The sequence below is a fragment of the Sceloporus occidentalis genome, unplaced genomic scaffold (assembly GCF_023333645.1).
Source record: "Sceloporus occidentalis isolate IW3139 unplaced genomic scaffold, rSceOcc1.0.p SCAF_41, whole genome shotgun sequence".
In the NCBI taxonomy this organism is placed as follows: Eukaryota; Metazoa; Chordata; class Lepidosauria; order Squamata; family Phrynosomatidae; genus Sceloporus; species Sceloporus occidentalis.
In genome coordinates this window covers 5,565,641-5,585,645 of record NW_028317021.1, presented here as the reverse complement: position 1 = coordinate 5,585,645, position 20,005 = coordinate 5,565,641, and the positions used below count along the sequence as shown (strand labels likewise).

General features: G+C 46.0%; 2 protein-coding genes across 16 annotated transcripts in view; one reads left to right on the top strand and one right to left on the bottom strand.

The window, feature by feature from the left end:
• Nucleotides 1–6,662, top strand: part of LOC149290037 (lysine-specific demethylase 2B-like) — a 61,600-nt gene extending 54,938 nt beyond the window's left edge. For all 11 annotated transcript variants that reach the window (XM_089489920.1, XM_089489919.1, XM_089489917.1 and 8 more), the window contains 4 exons: nt 953–1,116; nt 1,671–1,832; nt 3,831–4,049; nt 5,449–6,662. In XM_089489920.1, the coding sequence (XP_089346046.1) occupies nt 953–1,116; nt 1,671–1,832; nt 3,831–4,049; nt 5,449–5,630 (727 nt within the window). In that variant the 3' untranslated portion in view covers nt 5,631–6,662. The remainder of the gene's footprint in view (nt 1–952; nt 1,117–1,670; nt 1,833–3,830; nt 4,050–5,448) is intronic.
• Nucleotides 6,663–7,778: 1,116 nt separating this feature from the next.
• LOC149290036 (E3 ubiquitin-protein ligase RNF34-like) lies at nt 7,779–19,546 on the bottom strand. Of its 5 annotated transcripts, none has more exons than XM_089489740.1 (7): nt 19,483–19,542; nt 16,991–17,067; nt 11,843–12,058; nt 10,856–11,248; nt 10,616–10,675; nt 9,690–9,891; nt 7,779–9,359 (listed from the first exon to the last, which is right to left on the bottom strand). In XM_089489740.1, exons 2-7 carry the CDS (start codon nt 17,033–17,035, stop codon nt 9,172–9,174), a joined length of 1,104 nt encoding a protein of 367 aa, XP_089345866.1. In that variant the 5' UTR covers nt 17,036–17,067; nt 19,483–19,542; the 3' UTR covers nt 7,779–9,171. The 5 variants fall into 5 exon arrangements, with proteins under 5 accessions (XP_089345866.1, XP_089345869.1, XP_089345867.1 ...); XM_089489743.1 differs by lacking the exon at nt 16,991–17,067 and adding an exon at nt 16,415–16,553 and having other exon boundaries at nt 19,483–19,524; XM_089489741.1 differs by lacking the exon at nt 19,483–19,542 and adding an exon at nt 16,415–16,553 and having other exon boundaries at nt 16,991–18,533.
• Nucleotides 19,547–20,005: the final 459 nt, after the last annotated feature.

The window sequence follows — 20,005 nt, the reverse complement described above, 5'->3', positions numbered from 1 at the left end:
TTCATACAATCCTGTGTGACACTGGGTGGCATCCTGTTAGTGACACATTGAACCATTTTGGTTGTTGGTCAATGAGGAATTCACTCCCTCCCTCATGCCAGGACCAAACCCCCTGCAGGATTAATCTTTCTCCTCTGAAGGACATTGAAAAAGCATCTGGCTATGCCTCTGTCTCAGACACAGAACCTCAAAGGCATCTTCCTGGACCTCCTCAGAGCTCTCTAAAAGTCTCAGAGGATGATGTTGTCTTTGTGCATGTGGTTATAGGCACAAAGCCAGAGGCTTCTCTGACACAACACCCTCCGTCCACCCCATACACCCTGCTCTCCCTTGATCAGTAAATGGCTGTGGAGAGGACCCCTTCAGGAGAAAGGTGATTCTAGCAGGAAGGGAGATGTAGTTCTGCCAGGGCAAAACTTTGCAATATATCTCCTGATCCAAGGTGCTGGTCAGAATTTTTCAGTCCGGAGGCATCTTGTTCACTTGTACAAACAGTGTTCATGCTTTGTTGTTCTCTGCCTTCAAGCTGATTCCAGGTTATGGCAACCCTCTCCTAAGGCTTTCTTGGTGAGATTTATTTCAGTGAGGTTTGCCATTGCCTTCTAAGGCTGAGGGGATATTCACACCCAGTGCATTTCCAAGGCTGAGCGGAGACTCAAACCCTGCTCTCCCAGAGGCCTAGTACAACCTTCAAACCACTCCAACATGTAGGGCTTTAGGAGGAAAAAACAAAGTCAATTCAAGTACTCTGTTCCACATCTTCATTTGAAATAGATGGTGCAACATCCCTCTTTGGGGTAAACTTTGTTCTGAGCATAAAATGCGAGAGTCTGCCTGCCACTGATTTCGATGGTTCAAGTGATTCTTTGTTTTTTTTTTAAAATAAGTATAATAGGTTTGTGTTTCTGTCCAAGTGCCAGGGTGCTTTTCTTATGAAACCTGCCTTTTCCAGGTGCTGTGATAAAAGACTGTGGACCAAAATAGACCTAAACCATTGTAAATCCATCACTCCCCTCATGCTCAGTGGTATTATTAGGAGGCAGCCAGTCCGCCTTGATTTGAGCTGGACAAACATATCGAAAAAGCAACTGAGCTGGCTCATCAACAGGCTCCCAGGTATGTCCACCAAGGCAGGGCACTGTGTTTGGGGTGGCCAGCCAGGAGGGAAGAAACAGTAAGGCAGAGGTAGCTTGGGCATGTCTCAGAGACACATGGGCCTTTTGCTAGATCTGGGCACTAGTCAGTCATTATTTTCTTATACTCTGCCTTGGGTGGGGCTCCAAGTTTGGCTTCTCAGTTAAATGTCTGGTATTGATGTAACAGAGAGAGGTTGGCTTTGTTTGGGATCCTGACTACAAGACCTGCCATAGTTAGATCATGGGTGCTACAAGTGACTCTTCTGGCCAGGAACAGGAGGTCCAAAGTTGCAAGCTTCTTTGTCAAGTCTGCATTTGTGCCTGTGCTTCTGGTGCATGCTCAGGGAGTCACTTGTACCCAAGTGGCATTCTCTTCTCCTCGGAATTTGCCTTGTGTCGCATATATCTCAAAGCTTAGCTACCACTGTGTTCAGATGCAGTAGTAGCTCTGTCAATCCTTACTGTGAAACCAGCTCCTCTCACCTCTGTTCACTTTACTCTGTGCTCAGCTGTCTCCTTCCTTTGACTCTCTAGGCCTCCGAGATCTGCTGTTGGCAGGGTGCTCATGGATAGCAGTGTCTGCCCTCTGCAGTTCCAGTTGCCCACTCCTCCGAACGCTGGATGCCCAGTGGGTGGAAGGCTTAAAAGATGCACAAATGAGAGACCTTTTGTCGCCACCAACAGACAACAGGCCAGGTATATCGTCTTATCTGATTCTGGGAGAGAGGCTAGGGCAGTGATGGCGAACCTATGGCACACGTGCCAGAGGCACTCAGAGCCCTCTCTGTGGGCACATGTGCCGTCACCCCAGCACAGAGTTTGCTACTAGAAAGCCAGAGGGACATGGCACTTTGCAATAAATAAGTGGGTTTTGGGTTGCAGTTTGGGCACTCGGCCTCTAAAAGGTTCACCATCACTGGGCTAGGGTCTGCCTTGTACCCAGAGCTCTTATTCTTGCCAGGAGAGTAGAAAAAGTTTAGAAGATGGGTGTTAGGGGTACAGTTTTTATCCTCCTTGAGATTTTCAGCTTTTTTGGGGGGTGGGGGTGGGCTAATACAGATTCTGCCAGTGATATCCAGATTCTTAAATAAAAATTTCCTTTAGAACAGTGAGCAGAGAACATACAGGGCTAGCCAAGACCAGATAAGAAAGAGCGATAAGATTTAAAGCAGGACATACCGTATATACTCAACTATAAGTCGAGAAATTTATGCCCCAAAATTGCCTCTAAAATGTTGGGGTAGACTGATCGGCAAGCCTGCCACCCCAATCTCCCTTGAAGACCAATTCCTTCCCTGCTCCAGTCCGTTTCCCAAGCCTTGGCTTCCTAGTGCAAAAACTCCCCATTTCAAAGCACTCGCGTCTCTCTCTGCTCCCTTTTGCTAGCCTTGGCTTTCTAGCAGAAATACTCCCCATTTAAAAAAAACTTACTTCTCTTTTGCTCCGTTTTGTAAGCCTTGGCTTCCCAAGGAAAAACTTCTCCATTTAAACCCAGTTTGCTCTGTTTTGTAAGCCTTGGCTTCCCAAGGAAAAACTTCTCCATTTAAACCCAGTTTGCTCTGTTTTGTAAGCCTTGGCTTCCCAAGGAAAAACTTCTCCATTTAAACCCAGTTTGCTCTGTTTTGTAAGCCTTGGCTTCCAAAGGAAAAACTTCTCCATTTAAATCCAGTTTGCTCCGTTTTGAAAGCCTTGGCTTGCCAAAGAAAAACCTCTCCATTTAAACCCAATTGCTTCTCATTTGCTGTCTTTGCAAGCCTTGGCTTCCCAAGGAAAAACCTCTCCATTTAAATTCAGTTGCTTCTATTTATTTTTGCAAAACCTGGTTTCCCAAGGAAAAACCTCTCCATTTAAGTCCAATTGCTTGTCTTTTGCTCTCTTTGCAAGACCTGGTTTCCCATTTAAGTCCAATTACTTGTCTTTTGCTCTCTTTGCAAGTCCTGACTTCCCAAAGAAAAACCTCTCCATTTAAATCCACTTGCTTCTCTTTTTGCTCCCTTTTGCAGAACCTGGCCTCAGGGAAAACCTCTCCATTTAAATCCAGTTGCTTCCTTTCTCAATCCAATGTTATAAGTAAACCTCTCCTCCAGCACCTGAGAGTTGACTGGGAGAGGTCCAGAGAAGGAGGGACGTAAGTGGTATTTCCCCCTTTCCATCCTTCTTTGTAGAAATTTTACCCTCGACTTATCCACGGGTCATATCAAAATCCAGGATTTTGACCTTGAAACCTTCCCTCGACTTATACATGAGGTCGACTTATATATGAGTATATACGGTAGATGGGAGGCACACATCCTGTGACCTGGGTTGCTCCCTTATTATGTCTTGTAAAATCTATTTCATTCTGTGGTCTCGTATAAAAATCTAATTTATTTGTGGCAGTTGTCTGGGTGCAACTTTGTTCTTGAGAGTCTTGGTAGTTCAAAAAGTTTTGTCTTCAATTTTCATTCTATTACTGTTGCTGCTTCTAGACTTTCAGTAGCCTGAGCTGACATGTCCTGGCCACAACCAGTGGTTTTCAAACTTCGGTCCTCCAGCTGTTTCAGGTGTCAGCTCCCAGAATTCCTGATTGTTGACCACACTGGCTGGTACTTCTGAGGAGCTGAAGTCCACAACCACTAGAGGATCAAAAATGGAGAAGCATTGGGCTAAGACCAATTATTATTAACTGCCTTTCCCTCAATTGTTGTTTCACAGGTCAAATTGACAACCGGAGCAAACTGCGCAATATCACCGAATTGCGCCTGTCAGGGCTGGATATCACAGATGCGTCCCTGCGTTTGATTATCCGTCACATGCCTCTCCTATCCAGGCTCAACCTTAGCTACTGCAACCACATGACGGATCAGTCCATCAACCTGCTCACAGCTGTGGGAACCACCACACGGGATTCCCTAACAGAAGTGATTTTGCAAGGTAAGGGGTTGTGGGTGGGTGTTGATCGACTTAACAGAATCATCAGTGTTAACTGTCAGTGAACCTAGGGAGGAGGCAGATAACAACAGATAAAAAGCCCTTTCAGAGTCTGAAGTTCAGGCTGTCAATGCAATCCTTAATGCCACCTCTGGTTTTTGTGCTCCTTGGATGTCTTTCTAGATTTAAAATACATCTTTTGGTCCAAAAGGGTCATAACTACGTTTCCTTTCTCCTCCCCACTCCCTTTGCATTAATCTGGGAGGTAGAAGAGAACATAGGCCACTCAGTGCTTTCCTGTGAAGAATTTTCATGGCATTCACAGATAAAATTGCTCAGTTCCCCTCTGACCTGGACCACCATAGTTGATACAATCCCAGTGCTTGTAACTTTGACCCCTACTTATCTGATAATAATGTTTTGGGTTTTTCAATTTGTGCAGCCCAAGGATGTGGTCAGAATCCTTAGGCAAGTGAGAGCCACCATGTGGGGGCTAGATCCTTGTCCCTTGTGGCTCATGAGAAAGGCTAGAGAGGGGCTGGTTGAGTGGGGAAAGGGAGTGGCCAGTGCCTTGTAAAAGAAGGCAGAATCCCAATTTGCCTGAAGGAGGCTGTTGTAAAACCTCTACATTAAAAACTTTCTCTGGATCCCACTACATTGGATCAGTTTGGTTTCAGGCCTGGCTATGGGACAGAGAGAGCTTTGGTCACCTTGGTGGATTATCTTCAAGAGGTGGTGGTCAAGGGAAGTTTGTCCCTGTTGGTTCTACTAGACCTTTGAAAGGCTTTCCATGGAATCTTCCTGGGCCACCGTCCTGGAGGGGAAAACGCAGACAGTGGCATTGGGAGATTGTTCCTTGGCCATTGGTCCTTCAGGACTCTCTCAGGGCTCTGTTTTGCCTCCCATGCTATTCTACGTCTGCATGAAACTGCTGGGAGAGGTTGTCAAGAGGTTTGGGATCTGGCACCACCAGTATGCTGATGACCCCCAACTCTGTGAAAGCAGTTTCAGTTCTAAATCAATGCTTGGCATCAGTAATGGATTACTTGTGGGTGAGCAAATGTAAGATTAATCCACGCAAGATGGAGGTGCTCCTGGTCAGTTGATCAAGGGACAGGAATTCAACCTGTGCTGATGTTGTTACATTTGTATCCCAACTTTAGCTATCTTGGTTTTTAATTCATAAGCTGCCTAGAATCCTGGTTTGCAGGGGAAAGGTAGGGCATTATGTTAAATAGGTCCAGAGCAGTGGCGTATATATAGTGGAAAGTGGCATCTTCCCTGGTCATTGTCTGCACAGCAGAGGCTGAAGGACAGATAGTGTCTGTTAAAGGCCTTAAAAAGGGAACTTCGGTTCATTTGGAAATGCTTGTCCTGAGCCGCCTCCTCTTTTCCTTGACAGACTGCAATAAGGTGACCGACCAGTGTCTTTCCTACTTCAAGCGCTGTGGAAGCATTTGCCGGATCGATCTGAGGTATTGCAAGCAAGTGACCAAGGAGGGGTGTGAGCAATTCATAGCGGAGATGTCCGTGAGTGTTCAGTTCAGTCAAGTGGAAGAGAAACTGCTGCAAAAGCTGAGTTAGTGTTTATGAGGGTAAGTGTGTAAATAGCCATGAGGTGAAGACTGGATGCCAGGAGATCACTGCAGACATGTGACCCTCTCTGACGTTGCCAAGAGTCAACAGGGGTTTGGATTGTACCGGAGCGTGATGTTCAGACAGCTCCCAAACTTTCAAACTGCGTGGGATCACAGCACTCTGCTCAGGTCCTCTTATGTACCTTTTCTTTCATGGCAGCAAAGGATTGTCCAGGCCTAAAAGACTAGGGCACCCCTACTTAAAGTATCACAGTGGGGCGTGTATACATTTTTGAAGAGTTTTTGGTGATACTAAAAGCAATGTTAATTCTGGTGTCATAAAGGTGGGCCATACCTTGCATTTTTGCCTTTTGGACTTTTTTTTGGTTACATCCTACATTACGTAGAACTATTTTTGTACAAAGTTGTTTTAAAAAAGTTATTTATGCAAAGTTCCTGAGTGTATTGCAAATGTTTGTTTTTTGGTTTCAAATTGCCAAGTTACTAGGATAGGGGGGAACTTCAGCCTCTTGTTCCTTAAAGAAAAAAAAAAAGTTGACATACACATCCCAGTTGGGAGGAAAGGAAAGGCTAATATCTTAAAATGAAAAAAAAAAAAGAGCATGTTTTAATGGGCATTTTATATACTGCTTTTCATAATCTGGAAACACTGTAAACGTTGTGGAAAGGAGGTGAAATACAGATTCAGAATGAACATGTTGCCAAGTTTTCCCTGTATAAAGCTCCCCTTTTCTTAATTTTGAAACTTCCAGTTGCACCTGTGAACAGGGAAAGGCATTAACCTATTTGAACTCTTGCAGAACAAATCCGTTAGTTGGGCAGTTTGCGCTTTGAGTAAGTTCTTGTTTTGAGATTTCACCTGGTTAATTCCCCGATTGTAAAGAGAAAGGGAGGGGAAAACACACAGTTCAGTATATATATATATTAAGTGCCATTGTTGTAAAGTGGTGTTTCTCTTCCCATAGACCTTCTTTCCTCATGCAGTTTTACCTCTGTTGAATTTGTATAAATGATTGTTTAAAAAAAAATACTCTCTGTGCATTCTGTTCAAGTTGGTCTTAGAGCTGTAGAGCAAGGAGCCCTCATCCCTCTCAAGCAGGGCTGACTGGGAGAACAGGGATCAGGCTGCATTTCTCCCTGAATCCCAAGAGAGGCCTGGGGCTGATTCTCCAGGGCTTGCACCATTCCAGTACCTTCCCTGTAGTAACTTCTATAGAAAATTACTCTTTGGGGCAGTCTTTCCCCAAATGAGTTTTTGTGGTGCCTACTGTACTCCAGAATCCCCTCGTGTCATGTAAGTCTGCCTAACTCATTTTATCCCTGTTGTTGCTCAGAAATAATTTTTTTTAAAAAACCCAAACCCTATATTGATTGATTTTGAACTTGCTACATATTTGGTCTAGCTAATAAGCAAGGATATGTTTTACAGCCAGCTTGTTGGACCAAGGGAGCAAAAATCAGTCCTCTAGTCTTTCCCAGACTGAATGGAGACCAATGCTTTAGATAAGCATTTAAGTCTGAAAGGAGGGCCCAGGGTGAGCTTTATTCCAGTTCTAGGATACTACTGAAATCTGGGTAGGTATCTAAAGGTGCCCCTCTGTAGGAACTGTAGTCCAATATTATATTATGATCAAAATACTTCCTGCACTACAGTTTGTAGAAAGTGGTTCCTAAGACTGTATGTTAAACACAGCCACTGAACTCAGATGGACACACAACCCCCTGGGAAAAAACTCGTTCTTAAGGTGCTCTAGGTACAAGTTTGGATGCGGGGTGCCATATCGTTCCTGCTTCTGACTGGCAAATGGGGAGCCATGTGTTAAATGACAAAGCACATTTAGCCCAGAGTGTTCCATCCTTAGTATATACAGTATATTAAACCTCTAAGATAGGAAAGTGCCTGGTACAAAGAGGAGTTCTGACTGGTTGAGTACCTTCTTGCAGACTCCTATTATACGTTTCACAATAGTGAGACCAGTTGTATTCTATTGTATGTTGGCTGCATAAATGTTTCTTGAAGAGCACACAAGTACAAACTATTTGGCAATGTGAACCTTCTACAGAGATACAGTTACAGCCCCTGACTCCCTCAGTTTCTTGGATTTTTTAGCAAGAGACGCGCACAACAGACAGAGCCAGTTAACAAAACGTTTATTTACTCCACAGCCATTGTTCAGAACATTATGGATATGCTACATTCACTTTATGCTTATATCCCCTGAACAAGGACTTCATTGGATTTTCTGCACCTTATCTTAAAAAAAGATCATTCTAAAAATAAAGCCATAATGTCTTGCTCCCTTCTGAAAAATAATTCACTTTTTAAGATATGAAAATGGTTAACTCTTTGCCTATAGAGCTCTCTTCTCTTCACTGTCAGTGCCTCACCAGGTATTTAGTTCCTTAAGCATTGAACAGCTCTGCTTTTTGCACAAAGCAGCAACGGCTGGGTTTTGTGCAACTGAAGAGCTCTTTGCAAGGCTATGCTGGACCTCACACTGAGAAGAGGACTGTTCTTTACATAAAAGAAAGATGCTGCTGGACCTCTATCAAAACTTCTGTTTCCAGCATAGCAGTGGCCCTTTTCTGGGGTTGTATTCCATGTTAAGATGGTTCCTTCCTAACAGCGCCACTTACTTCTGAGTGTAAAGAGTAGAGCTGTGCAGTTTGTATCTATTTCCTTGCCCTTTCCCTCGGCCATTTTTGTACAGCAAAACCAGCTAGGAGAACACACCTAAGATGCCTCTCCCAACCAGACTTTGGACCTGCTCCACCGTCAGTTATTCCCTTCAGCCACTGTTTTAGATATGGGAACTGAGGGAGTATTGCCAAAAAGGACCAGAACACATTTGAAACACAGAAGCCTTAATTGCCATGAAGTATGCATTTTGTTTTGAGGTTGTTTTTTTTTTTAAGAAAGCATAGCTACATCTCATTTGCCCACATTCAGTGTGAAGAAAGTCCTTGATCTTAGAACAAAACCTAACCAAGACATCTCACAATTCCCCCTCCCCCTTTAAAAATGGGTAGTTTTGAAATAGTGCAGTTAAGGCTACTAACCTTTGCTGAAGATACATGGAATGACGTTCTGGGCAATTGGCACAACCCGCCCCCCTTTCCCTGACCCATCTATGAGGGGAGCATGGCTGAGTAGGAAAGAGGCCACCAGATTGCAGTTAACTATTCCACTGGGCAGGGCACTGGTTTTAAACAGAATCTGCTCCTCCGTTTTTGCAAAGGCAATGCTCTGTTTCTTGATCCATATGCTATTCTTCAGAAGAGAGCAATCAGTAGCGCTACAGAGCTGCTGCTCCAAGTTTGACTCCCCCAGTTTCTGGTTGTTGCCCACTCTGTCCAACTCTTGTGCTGGATGGCAACAGGCTGCCAAAGCAGACTTACACCTGTCAAGCTCCTATGCTTCTGTTCGGGATGCTATGAGTTATTGGAACTGAGGACTACCATGGAGCCTCTGGGCAGGACTGCGGTGCCCATGCCAGGGGAAAGCCTCCAGCTCTGGCCTCTGCCACTCACGACTTGAAGACGTGCACGGCCCTTACGACATACTGGCGGCAGATGGGACATTCGCTCATGCGCTTGCCGCACTTGGTGCAGGTGACCATGTGGCCGCACTCCAAGAGCACGCAATCGATCACTGCGTCCATGCAGATCCTACAGAGATTGTCGTCCTCGTCGTGCAGCGGGGGATTCTCCCCTTCTGCCAAGGAGCAACAGAACCACAGTTAGAGGAAACCTTTGCCAAAATAGAAGCCTGTTCCGTTCATAACCCAACCCAGAAAGCAATACACAAAGACTTTTTCATGCCTGAAATACAGCATTATATTTACCACTTTGAAGCAGCCTGTAAAGGCATCAATGGCTGCATCCACGCTGGAGAAATAATCCGGTTTGACACCACTTTAATTGCAATGGCTCAATGCTGTGGAAATCTGGGAATGGTAGTTTGTTGGGACACCAGAGCTAAACAGTCTCGCTCTACCCCCAACAAGCTTGGATTTTCCATTGGCCAGAAGATAAGTGCACTTACGTGTCCTGTGGTTTGCTTCATGCTCCCTGTACAGCCTGCTCACTTTTTCTACCAGCTCCCATTTTTCACAGCATCCTGAGTAATTGACAAAGTTGCGGGCGAGTATTTCCTTCAGCTGGCGAACGCTCAGCCTTTCAATGTCCTCCAGGCTTGAAATATCAGAGAGCGAGGCCCTTGTGCGCTTTCTAGACTGCCCTGGGGTCTGAAATTCAGACACACACACATTAGCTACTGGCAAAGAAGCAGCAGCTGATTTACAGTATTAACACCCCAGAGGCCCCCTCACAAGGAGGCTGCAGATGTTTTGTGCTCAGGGTTTATGGTAGGGCTCATGTTCCTTTGGCAAGTGACTGGGAAGGCAAGCAAAGGCTGGCCCTCTCTCTGCTTATGATGGTATCCAAAGTAAACCCTGCTCCAGCTTTCAGCTGCACAGGGCAACAGAAGTCAATTAAAGTGTGCATCTGTTACAGCTCTACATTATGAAGAACTTCCTGACATTAGCAGCAGTTTGACAGAAGAACATGCTCCCAGAGAGCGTGGTGGAGTATCTTTGTTTGGAGGTTATTAAACAGAGGCTGGATGGCCATCTCTCATAGGAAGAGCTTGAATGGTGTGTTCCTGCATGGCCACATGGGGTCTCTTCCAAGTAAGATTCTAGCTGCATAGAACACCTTTCTCTAAAAAAGAAAAAAAGCCCCCTGATATCAGTTTGAACTCTTCTAAAGCTGGTAAAAGTGACAGTTCTGCACTTGGTGATTTTGATACCCAAGACTGATGCCTCAACACTACTTTACAGCAAGATTGTGATTTGTTTTTAAATGTCATTTTTGTTGTTGGCAGAAAGGCAGATAAGACTTAAAAATAGGATTACTGTTTTGAGAGCATGCAAGTTGGGCCTCCCTTTCAATAAGTCACTCACTACCTACCTGCTCTTCTGCATTTTCTTCCTCTTCACCAAGGTCTGCCAAGAGCCTCTCACTTTGCCCCTGCATGCACAAGAGTACCAGCGTTACTCCCTTGTGCCCCACTATCTCCCCCTCTGCCAGCCAAAGAGGAAAAGCCTTTGGATGCGATGCCTTTAGTCGTTTGTGCTGCAAGAAAGGCAGAGCTACAAGACCCCTACCCACCTGTCCCCAGGTAGAGAAGGACAAGAAGAGTTCACATACCTGTAGTTGCACTTCATTTCCTGTGCTCTCATGTCTATTTGCAAGTTCTCCCTGAGAGGATGCTACAGATCCTGACAGAGAAGTAGGATGTGTAGAAAAACTAGAAGCCTGGGACCGCATAGAGTACAAACTGCTAGTATCTGTATCGTGCTCAGCTGCCAATCCATGATGGCGCAGTATAAGGTCCACTAAGTCTTCCTTTTCTCGACAAGTATCTGTCGGGATGTTCCTAAGAACCAGATACTGGCGCAAATCTTTTACTTTCAGACGCATCATCTGTGGCCGCTGGAACGCCGTCTCCTGCAACAACTGGCAGGTGGAGCACCTTCGGAGGTTCTCTTGCAAGATGGAGCACAGGGAGCAAAAATCCTTCTTGCATTCGCAACACACATGCTAAAAAGGCACACAAAGGACATCCCATAATTGGAACAAGCATTGCCAGAACTAGCAGCCTCTTCCCTTGCTCTTCAGGAACTAAGAAATAACATCTGACAATGTTATCAACACACAGGGAAGGTATGGGTTAGGATTTCAAATTGCAGTATAACCTGGCCTGTTTTCTGATCCCTGCCCAGCTTCAGGCCTTTTGATACTGGAGAGGGGGGTGGATGTTCGAAATGGAACAGCCCTGAACTGTACAATGCTCATAGCTCCTGGGCTTAACAGTCTTTTCCCCCTCTTGGGTCGTGACAGCCACTGAGAGGCATCCTTTGCATGCATGCAATTAAACATCCAGTGGGAAAGGGACAAGATGCTCAATCCTCAACACTGACATTAAAAAGGCAGAGGCTCACCGCAACAATATTCCTCCACCCACATTCCTTTTCTATCAGATCTGCAAAAGCAAGGGCCTATAGGAAGAAACTCTCTCCTCATCTCTGTACAGAGCTTAAGAAAAAATTGGGTGCATTATATGTGAGAAATATTAAGGACGTATGGAGAAAACGTTTTTTTTAATATTTTGTCTATCGGGTCCCCTATACTCACCCTTTTCCTGAACACTGAAAATGTGAGGCCACAAGATCTGCAGACAAGATTCCCTCCTGCTGCTGAAGAGGTATACACAGTGAAGTCTGTATTTGGTGCAAATCGAAATGGGTTTGCCCCACTTCCAAACCCCGGCTGCTGGCCACGAACAGCTCCCGTCCCCATGACTTCATTCAGCAACCCACAACAGGAAGCCCACATGGATGTTGCTCCCGCCTAAAAGAAATGGACAGAAGCCAATGTGGTTGGTTCATTTGTTCTCTCCAAAGTTCAGGAGCCTCTCCGGAGCATAAGGAACACCACCAGAGCTGCATTTGTGGGAGCATCAACAGCACCAGAGCCAGCCAAATCCACAGCCACAGACTAAAGGGAAAACTCACTCTCTCTGCAATATAAATGCTGCTGTGCTGAAAGGCACCTGAATCGTAACACAGAGAAAGCAGCTACAGCTGGATATCAATGGCCTGGGGAAAATTCATTTTGGAAGATAGAATTCTGGAATAAGTGCTTTGTTCTACTACAGGACCAATCATTCTGGGAGCACTGTGCACAGTAAGTTTCCAGAATGTGGGTTAACAATTGTCATAATGGGTCTAGGTCAGGGTTTCATTGATAGTGCACAAGACTAACAAGGCAACACTGAGACAGCCAAACGATAAAACTGTATTGTCCTTTTCTTGTGCAATGCCTTGGTTCTCCTGTTCTTCCACAAGGCTGCAAAGCAAGGTACATACCATCAGCTCTGCCTTGTTCAGGTAATGCAAACTTTCAGCATTCTAGATGGTGACTGTGGCATATAAGTGTTTGGCACAGTGAAGTGAGGGTTCTGGAAATTTTCTAGTGCACATTGAGCAGAGCACACACTGCAGGATGTTTATTTGAATTATGTTCACCAAACAAAACTTATTATTTGAACTGCTGGCTCTTGTTAAAAGAATGTCTTGGTACTGGATTATTACACATTTTGGGTTTTATTTGAGCCTGCCCCCCAAATCAACAGAGCACAGATGTACTCTTAGACACATGTCCAAGGAATATAATTTGTGATGGCCATAGTGAAATAATCCAAAATCCACAAAAGCATGGTATGTTTACTGGCCATCCAAAATGCACAAAATACATCATACAAGTTTCCAAAGCTGCACTGGCTTCTTCATCAGGCAGAGGATGTTAAAAATTCATACAGCAGAAGAAAAGTGATGGTGTGGGAGTCACAGGCCTACATTTTGTGTCATTTCTGTTGTAGCTGGCTCTCAATGCGCGCAGAGGCCATTCTTCCTTGGCCACTGACAAAACACTGTTGCCAACATGGCTACCCTGGAATTATATCCCTAGGAAGTGTGTCTAAGAGTACATCTATGTTCTGTTGATTTGGGGGACAGGCTAAAATAAAACCAGATATGCATGCAATTGCAACTTTGAAAGGAACAAGATAGCTGACGTGTGAGTAAACTTTCACACGTACACACTTATAACAGCTCTGGAGGGCAGCCCTGCTTGATATTCAAGCCACATTTCAATAATCTTTAAAGCTGAAAGGTCTAGAAACCTGTCTCGAGTGGCACCTGCCATTCTGTTGTGAAGTACAGTATTCTCCTCAGCAATACTTACATAAGCAGGTTTTTAAAGGTCTGTCCCTATTGTTTTATGGTTAATATAGGAAATGTTTTAACCAAGGAAACACAAACAACCACAAGAGCACAACAGGTACAAAACAAACCCAGCAAACAAAACAATCCACTTCTTCAACAGATTAAAAGGAAAACGCTCCCTAAGGACATGTTAAATTTATCGTCTGGTTGTGGTGCAAAACAGACTTGCCTTGTCAAAAGCAACACTGAGGGCAGACTCTGCTGGAAACGTCTTATAAGCACAACAAAGAAATGAAGGGATGTAGTTATACGTAAACTTATTATGGAGAGAACCCACCTGTTGAACAGATTTCACAAGAAAATGTGAGCTGCAAACCTGAATGCGCCCAATCTCTTCTGATTTTGGAAGCTAAGTGGGGTTGGGCCTGGTGAGCACTTGAATGGGACTCTGCTAGGGCATCTCCAGGCAGGCTATGGAAAGAATCCTGCCAGAAGTCCTGAAGAGCCAGTTCTGACAATACTGGGCTAGACAGGCCAGCAGTCTGACTTGGTCTAAGGCTATGTTCCTATCTGTAGAATGGTCCATGGATCATCACTGTGTGTATTAAAAGCTAATGCATACAGGTAAAGAAACTCTTTAAAATGCATAAAAAGGAGGCTCAACCCAACAGTAGATGGACCAAGTAAAAGCAAAGGCATGTTTGTGTAGGGATTTTGGATGGGTAGGAAGAGAAAAATGACTGCAGCTAGCTCAGCTGTGTGAATTACCAGAACGGGAAAGGTTGCAGAGATAGAAACATTTGCTATGTTTTTCCAGCCATGCCCCAGGAATCCAAAAGCTTTCTGTCTTGGGAGTGGGGGAGATTTAAATGGATCACATTTAAGGCTGGTTCTTTGTTTCTGAGCCAAAGCAGGAGAGTACATGTTCGTGCAGAATATGACTTACAGCCAAGAAGAAGAAATTAAATACATCTGCTAGGAGACTGAACTCAAGTGCAATCTCTGGCCTGATCGTCATGCCAGAATGAATTACAGATTTAAACTGGACACTTTCAATTTCATATTAGACCTGTCACTGTATTCATTTTTTTTAAACAAAGCACCCAATTTATGTAGAAATTTCATATAAATGCCTTGGAATCCTGGACTTCCCAAGTTGGCAGAATTGGTCCTCCAGCCTCATTAGCAATCTATGCAAAGTGACAAACACTGAATATCAGAACAAAAGCATTCTAAAATCTAGAGAAAGCTGAAGTGCATCACGGGGGACAACGAAGAATTCCAGCTTTTTAAAAAACCACACTTGTGCCCAGATTTCAAGCAGACCCAGGGAGTCTCTCAGCATGATGCCTTGCTCCTTCTGCCAGTTGTGAAAAGGAAAGGAGACGGCACCCTGGGTAGCGCAAGCAAAGCTCCTTGTTCCCCAGAGGAAGCCAGGAACACAAGGATCAGTTGGACTTCTCAGAGGAACAGTTGGCCACCCGTCTCTCTTTGCCCTTTTACCAGCTGCAATCTGGGGACACGGGAGAAGAGAGATACAGTGCCCCAGGGGAGCCCAGAGAAAGGCAAGTTGGACAAGAGTCCACAAGCCACAGCATCACCACCTTTGTTCCATATATCCTTCTTCATTCACCCTTCCCTTATCCCTCCAGTTGCTCTGCAACACTCTCATAACACTGGGGTGCGAGGAGTTTCTGCAACTGTTGCGACAACAGCTTAAGCATCCATCAACCAACCATACTGCAGCCTTGAGGGCAGAATCACGGCCTTCTCACCAATGGTACACAAAATGTGGGGTTTTTTAGGCCATCAATAAGCAGTTTGCGGAGACCACAAACCAAACATCCCAAACCCTTCTATTTTATGGAATGCTGCTATGAAATCCCTCGCACTTTAAGGCATGTTTGTAGGAAACCTATCAGACAATACTTTGAGGAAATATGCTTTATCCTAGTGGCAAAATTACAACAGACAATTCTAACTTTCCTTGAATCTCATAGTAAACCTTGGCCTCTGATCTTTGACTGGATCCCACCTAAGTCTCTGCTGGAAGGCAATCTCGCATACTGCTTTAAAAGTAAAAAGCAAAAACTGGCCTTGCCAGGCTCCTTAAAAATAAAGCAAGGGCACTGCAACACTTCACAAGGTACAGCAAAATCAGAAAGAGGAGGCACTAGATGTGGAGGTGAGGAGGTGAAATCCCCAAGACGGGGCTTCAATGACTCAGTCCTATCCCCAAGTTAACCAAAGGACTCCCTATTCTCTTATTATTTGGCAATGTTTGGGAAATTTCTCCCACCGTGGGTAAAATTAAAAGGATGTGGGCGGCATGCTAAGAAAGCAAGCCTTTGGGACAACTAAGTTAGCAACCCTTCATTCAGGCTGCATCCACACTGCAGAACTAATCCAGCTTGGCACTGCTTTACCCTTCACAGACTGAGAAGTAGGTTGTTACTTTAGGAATGTAGAAGGCAGTATGAATAAATTAGCTTGGCATAAAAAATGCATTTGACATATTACAGTTATAAGAACCTCATCTGAGTTGTCTATCACCACCTCTTGGAAAGATTTGCACATATATGTGCCTTCAGGTTGCATGCTGACTTATGGCGACCCCATGAATTTCATAGGGTTTTCTTAGGCAAGGAATCTTCAGAGGTGGATATACCAGTTCTTTCCTCTCAAAGATATCCTATACCACTTGGAGCTTCAGAAATTTTTGCATTCAAACCAGAGCCTGATACTGGGGTTTCTGGGTTGAAGGGTTTGTCGATAGAGGGCCTTGCATAGATTCTCTATTAATCCACATGAACTACTCTGCACTGGTTCAAAACTCAATCACTAGTAGTGATTGGGCTTGAAATCCACATTTACCCACAAATATTATTTAACAATAAAATCAATGCTCAAAGTGCATGGCTCTACACGATAACATGAGCAATGGTGAACAAATATTTGTGTACCAGACTGTAACACCCACCATGCCTAAGTCCATAGGAAATGAAGGATTCAAGTAAACCTTCAAGCTCTAGTTGCAGTCCAGTGTGTGTGGAGAGGGATCTCTAGGTGGGAACAAAGATGGTTTAACAGGTGACATGTTTAACAGCCCACAGTGTTACCTGCAAGGAGAGCAATATACAGACCATCAATTCTTACCTCCCGCACCTGTGGATCTCCAACACTACCTCTCTTAGGAAAAGTAGTTCTCCCTCAGATCTAGATCCTTCCCAAGCCTTCTGCCTCACATTTCCTGCTACATTTGGGAACCTTGACCATGGTTTAACCCCTTCCCAAGCCCCAATCCTGGCCAAGCACTGGTTGGTGTAGTAGCACCAAAAGAGAGCCCCAATTCATGCCAACCCAACTCTTTTCAAGAAAGCATAAGAGTGAGTGGTGGTACACACAAAACTGGTTTTTGAAATGTACATTTCAGTATGCAAGCTGTTCTGTTAATCTACTAAGAGTTGGGTTGCTATTAAGTGGGGCTCTGGCTTTTGCAATACTGTAACTGGGGTGGGTGCTGACTTTGTCTGAAGTACTGGTGTAGCACACTGACCGAAAGGGTCACCTGTGAACCCAGAGGAGTTCGTTTCCAGTCCATTTGGGGCAGGATGACGTCTCGTTCATGAGGCCCTTTGAAAATGAAAGCATTTGATGAAACTAAGCATTAGTAATGTTATTAATATCACTGGGGATCTCTGCTCCTACAATCTAATCCTCAAAACTCCTGCCCACCCTCCCACACCCTTTAATTGATTCTGCACTTCTTTCTCCTCCTAACCAATCTCCCTTCCCTTAAGGAAGGATGTCCTGCACCTCACCAACCTCCTCAAAAAGCTCCTCTGGATTGGCTCCAGTCCCAGAGCTTGTATTCTTTTCTCTAACCCTTCCCCTTGAAGTATCCCCTCTTCCTACAAGTGGACTTTTTAAAACTGATAATAGAGCCCTTACAGATGGGCCAAAATAAAGCTGTCACTTTGGAGGTATGCTTTTTAAATGATGCATGTGTCCTAAGAGGCCAGAAGCCACACCAAAGCCATGCTCCAGTCCTAAGGACTGGAGTGTAGCTCCGGCCTCTTAAGATGTATGCGTGTTTAAACAGCGTACCTCCAAAGTGACCTAAAGCAGCTTTATTTTGGCCTGTCTATACGGGCCCAATACTTAGAGAGTACCACAGCAAAAAGGATCCACAAACCTGTTTCCAAAAAACAAAAACTAAGCACACACAGCTAAGCTACACTCCAGTTAAAACATTACACAAGGAACTGTGCAACTACGTTAACGTGACAGCAACAGACCAAAGGCAGCATACATCTGTGTCTGTCGACTAAGAGGAAAACCAGGAATGAAAAGGGAGGATTCCCAGAAGGCCATATCCCTCAGCAGTAACAGATTTCAAGCCCTGCGACGAGCAAGCACCATCTTCCCTTCGGAGGAAATGCCTCGAACGATAGAACGGAAAAATAAAAACAAAGAAATAAATGAAGGGGGCACTCATCTAAAAATGAAGCTCTTCCCATTCCTGCATTTTATTTGTAGCTGCATTTAACCAACCAATCCAGACTCTATGTTGCTGTTGTGTGCTTTCAAGCCTACCCTGGGCTTTGCTTGGCAAGAGTAGTTCAGAGGAGGTTTGCCCTTGCCATCATCCTCTGAGGCGGCCGAGAGGGTGTGACCCGCCCAAGGTCACCCAGTGGGTTTTCCATGGCCGAGTGGGGACTCGAACCCTGGTCTCCAGAGTCCGGGTCCAACGCTCAGCGATGGCAAACAACTCAAGCCCAGGCAGGTTGCCTCAAAAATCCCACTGCTCCAGAGGCGAGGTGCACTCTGCTTTAAGCGCAACACAGGATTGTGGCCTCTAAGCTTTATCCACGGCTCTTGCCTGCGCACTGTTTGCACACAGCCTCCCAGCCAAAGAAGGCAACCGTCTGCATTGGCCGGAGCAGCCCTTTGGAAGAACCTGGTTTATAGAAAGCAGCTGGGCTCTTTCAAGCCGGACTTGGCTCCCTCCCTGGCTCAAGCCTCTTACTGATCCACAAAGAGGCCGGACCGCTATCCTTTGGAACCGGAGGGCTCTCCGTTGTCGCCTTGCGCTCTTTCTGGGAAAAGGCAGGACAGAAAAGGAGAGAACGAAAGGAGAAGAAAAAAGGCATCTCCAAAAACAGCGTCCGGTTTCGGCTGGCTGCAAAGCTGCGCATTTGAAGATGCCAGCCACCGATGCAGGCAACATGTCAGGAAGAACCTCTTCTAGAACATGGCCACAGAGCCCCCCAAACCCCACAAAGGACTATGGATGCCGGCTGTGAAAGCTTTCGACTTGACTATGGATTTGGTCTGGAGAGACTGCAGAAAGCCTCCCCTTTGAGACTGCCTTGGTCCAATGCTAGGCAAGTCAGGGACTATAGCTCTGTGGGACATTGAGCCTTCTCTGGGACCCCACTAAACTACAACTCCCAGGATCCCCTAGCCCTGAGCCTAGAAGTCCCAGCAGCAGTCTCAAACTGGGCGATGTCTGCAAGGGGCGGGGGGGGGGCTTTGGTTGCCTTCCTGGCCTCCTCCCTGGCGGCTCTTCTCCCTCCTCACAACCTCCCTGCAGGGTAGGCCAGGCCGAGAGGGAGAGAAAAGCGAGGAGGGCGGGCCAAGGTCACTTCAACGGGGCTTCGAGACCACTAGGCGAGGCGGCCCTTTGCCAGAGACGCCCAAACCTCGCCCTGGGCTTCTTTCTCCTTTGAGAAAGGCTTGGTCTTGGCTTTGGGGTCTTGGGAAACATAGGCTGCGTCCACACTGGAGGAATAACCCGCTTTGGTCCCGCTTGGGTTCTTTTCAGGCTGCAGGCAATGGAATTCTGGGAGTTGGAGTTTGTTGTGGGGCCCCGAGCGGAGCGGAGCTCCGCTCGGGGCCCCACAACAAACTCCAACTCCCAGAATTCCATCGCCTGCAGCCGGAAAAGAGCCCAAGCGGGTTATTTCTCCACTGTGGACGCAGCCACAGCTACCTCCGTCCCTCACCCCCCCTCGCGCTCTTCCTCCTCCAGCTTTTCGGCCTCACCTTCATGGCCGCTCCCGAACCGGCCGCCTTCCTTCTTGCCTTCTCCTCCTCGCCGCCGCCTTCGTTGTCCTCCACTGCGCAGGCGCGCCCGGCCCCGCCCTTTCTGCGCGAGGAGGAGGAGGAGAAGGAGAAGAAGACAACCGCCAAGCCGCTCGCCTCCCCAACAAGCGCCACCCCGCCTCCCCATTGGCTCCCCGCCGCGCCCAATCAGAGCGGCCCAAGCTTCCCCTCGACCAATCCGAGGCCGCCTCTCATAGCTCCCCTTACCACCGAGGCCGGGGCGTGACGTCATCGCTTTGCAGCGGCGAAGCCACTCCTGGGGCCCTCGCTTCGCTGCCAGGCCTCTATGGCCAAAAGGAAGGGGCTTTTAAAGGGCAGACTAGATCATCTTCATCATCATCATCACCATCATCATCCTTTGATCCCCCCCGATTGCTTTCTCTCCTCAGAGGATGATGGGCTTCTTTCCCTCAAACTGGCAGGTCTTGGATCGCAAAGCCCATCATCCCCTCGCTTAGGCTTG

Bases quoted from the DNA above. Each gene is read 5' to 3' on its own strand.
- LOC149290036 (XM_089489740.1), bottom strand. From the start codon at position 17,035: ATGGACTGGAAACGAACTCCTCTGGGTTCACAGGTGACCCTTTCG. The intron at 10,676-10,855 runs GTATGTGAACTC...TTGTGCATGCAG, and splicing joins GAAATGAAGTGCAACTACAG to GGGCAAAGTGAGAGGCTCTT. The intron at 9,360-9,689 runs GTAAGTGCACTT...GCTCCTTGGCAG, and splicing joins TGAAGCAAACCACAGGACAC to AAGGGGAGAATCCCCCGCTG.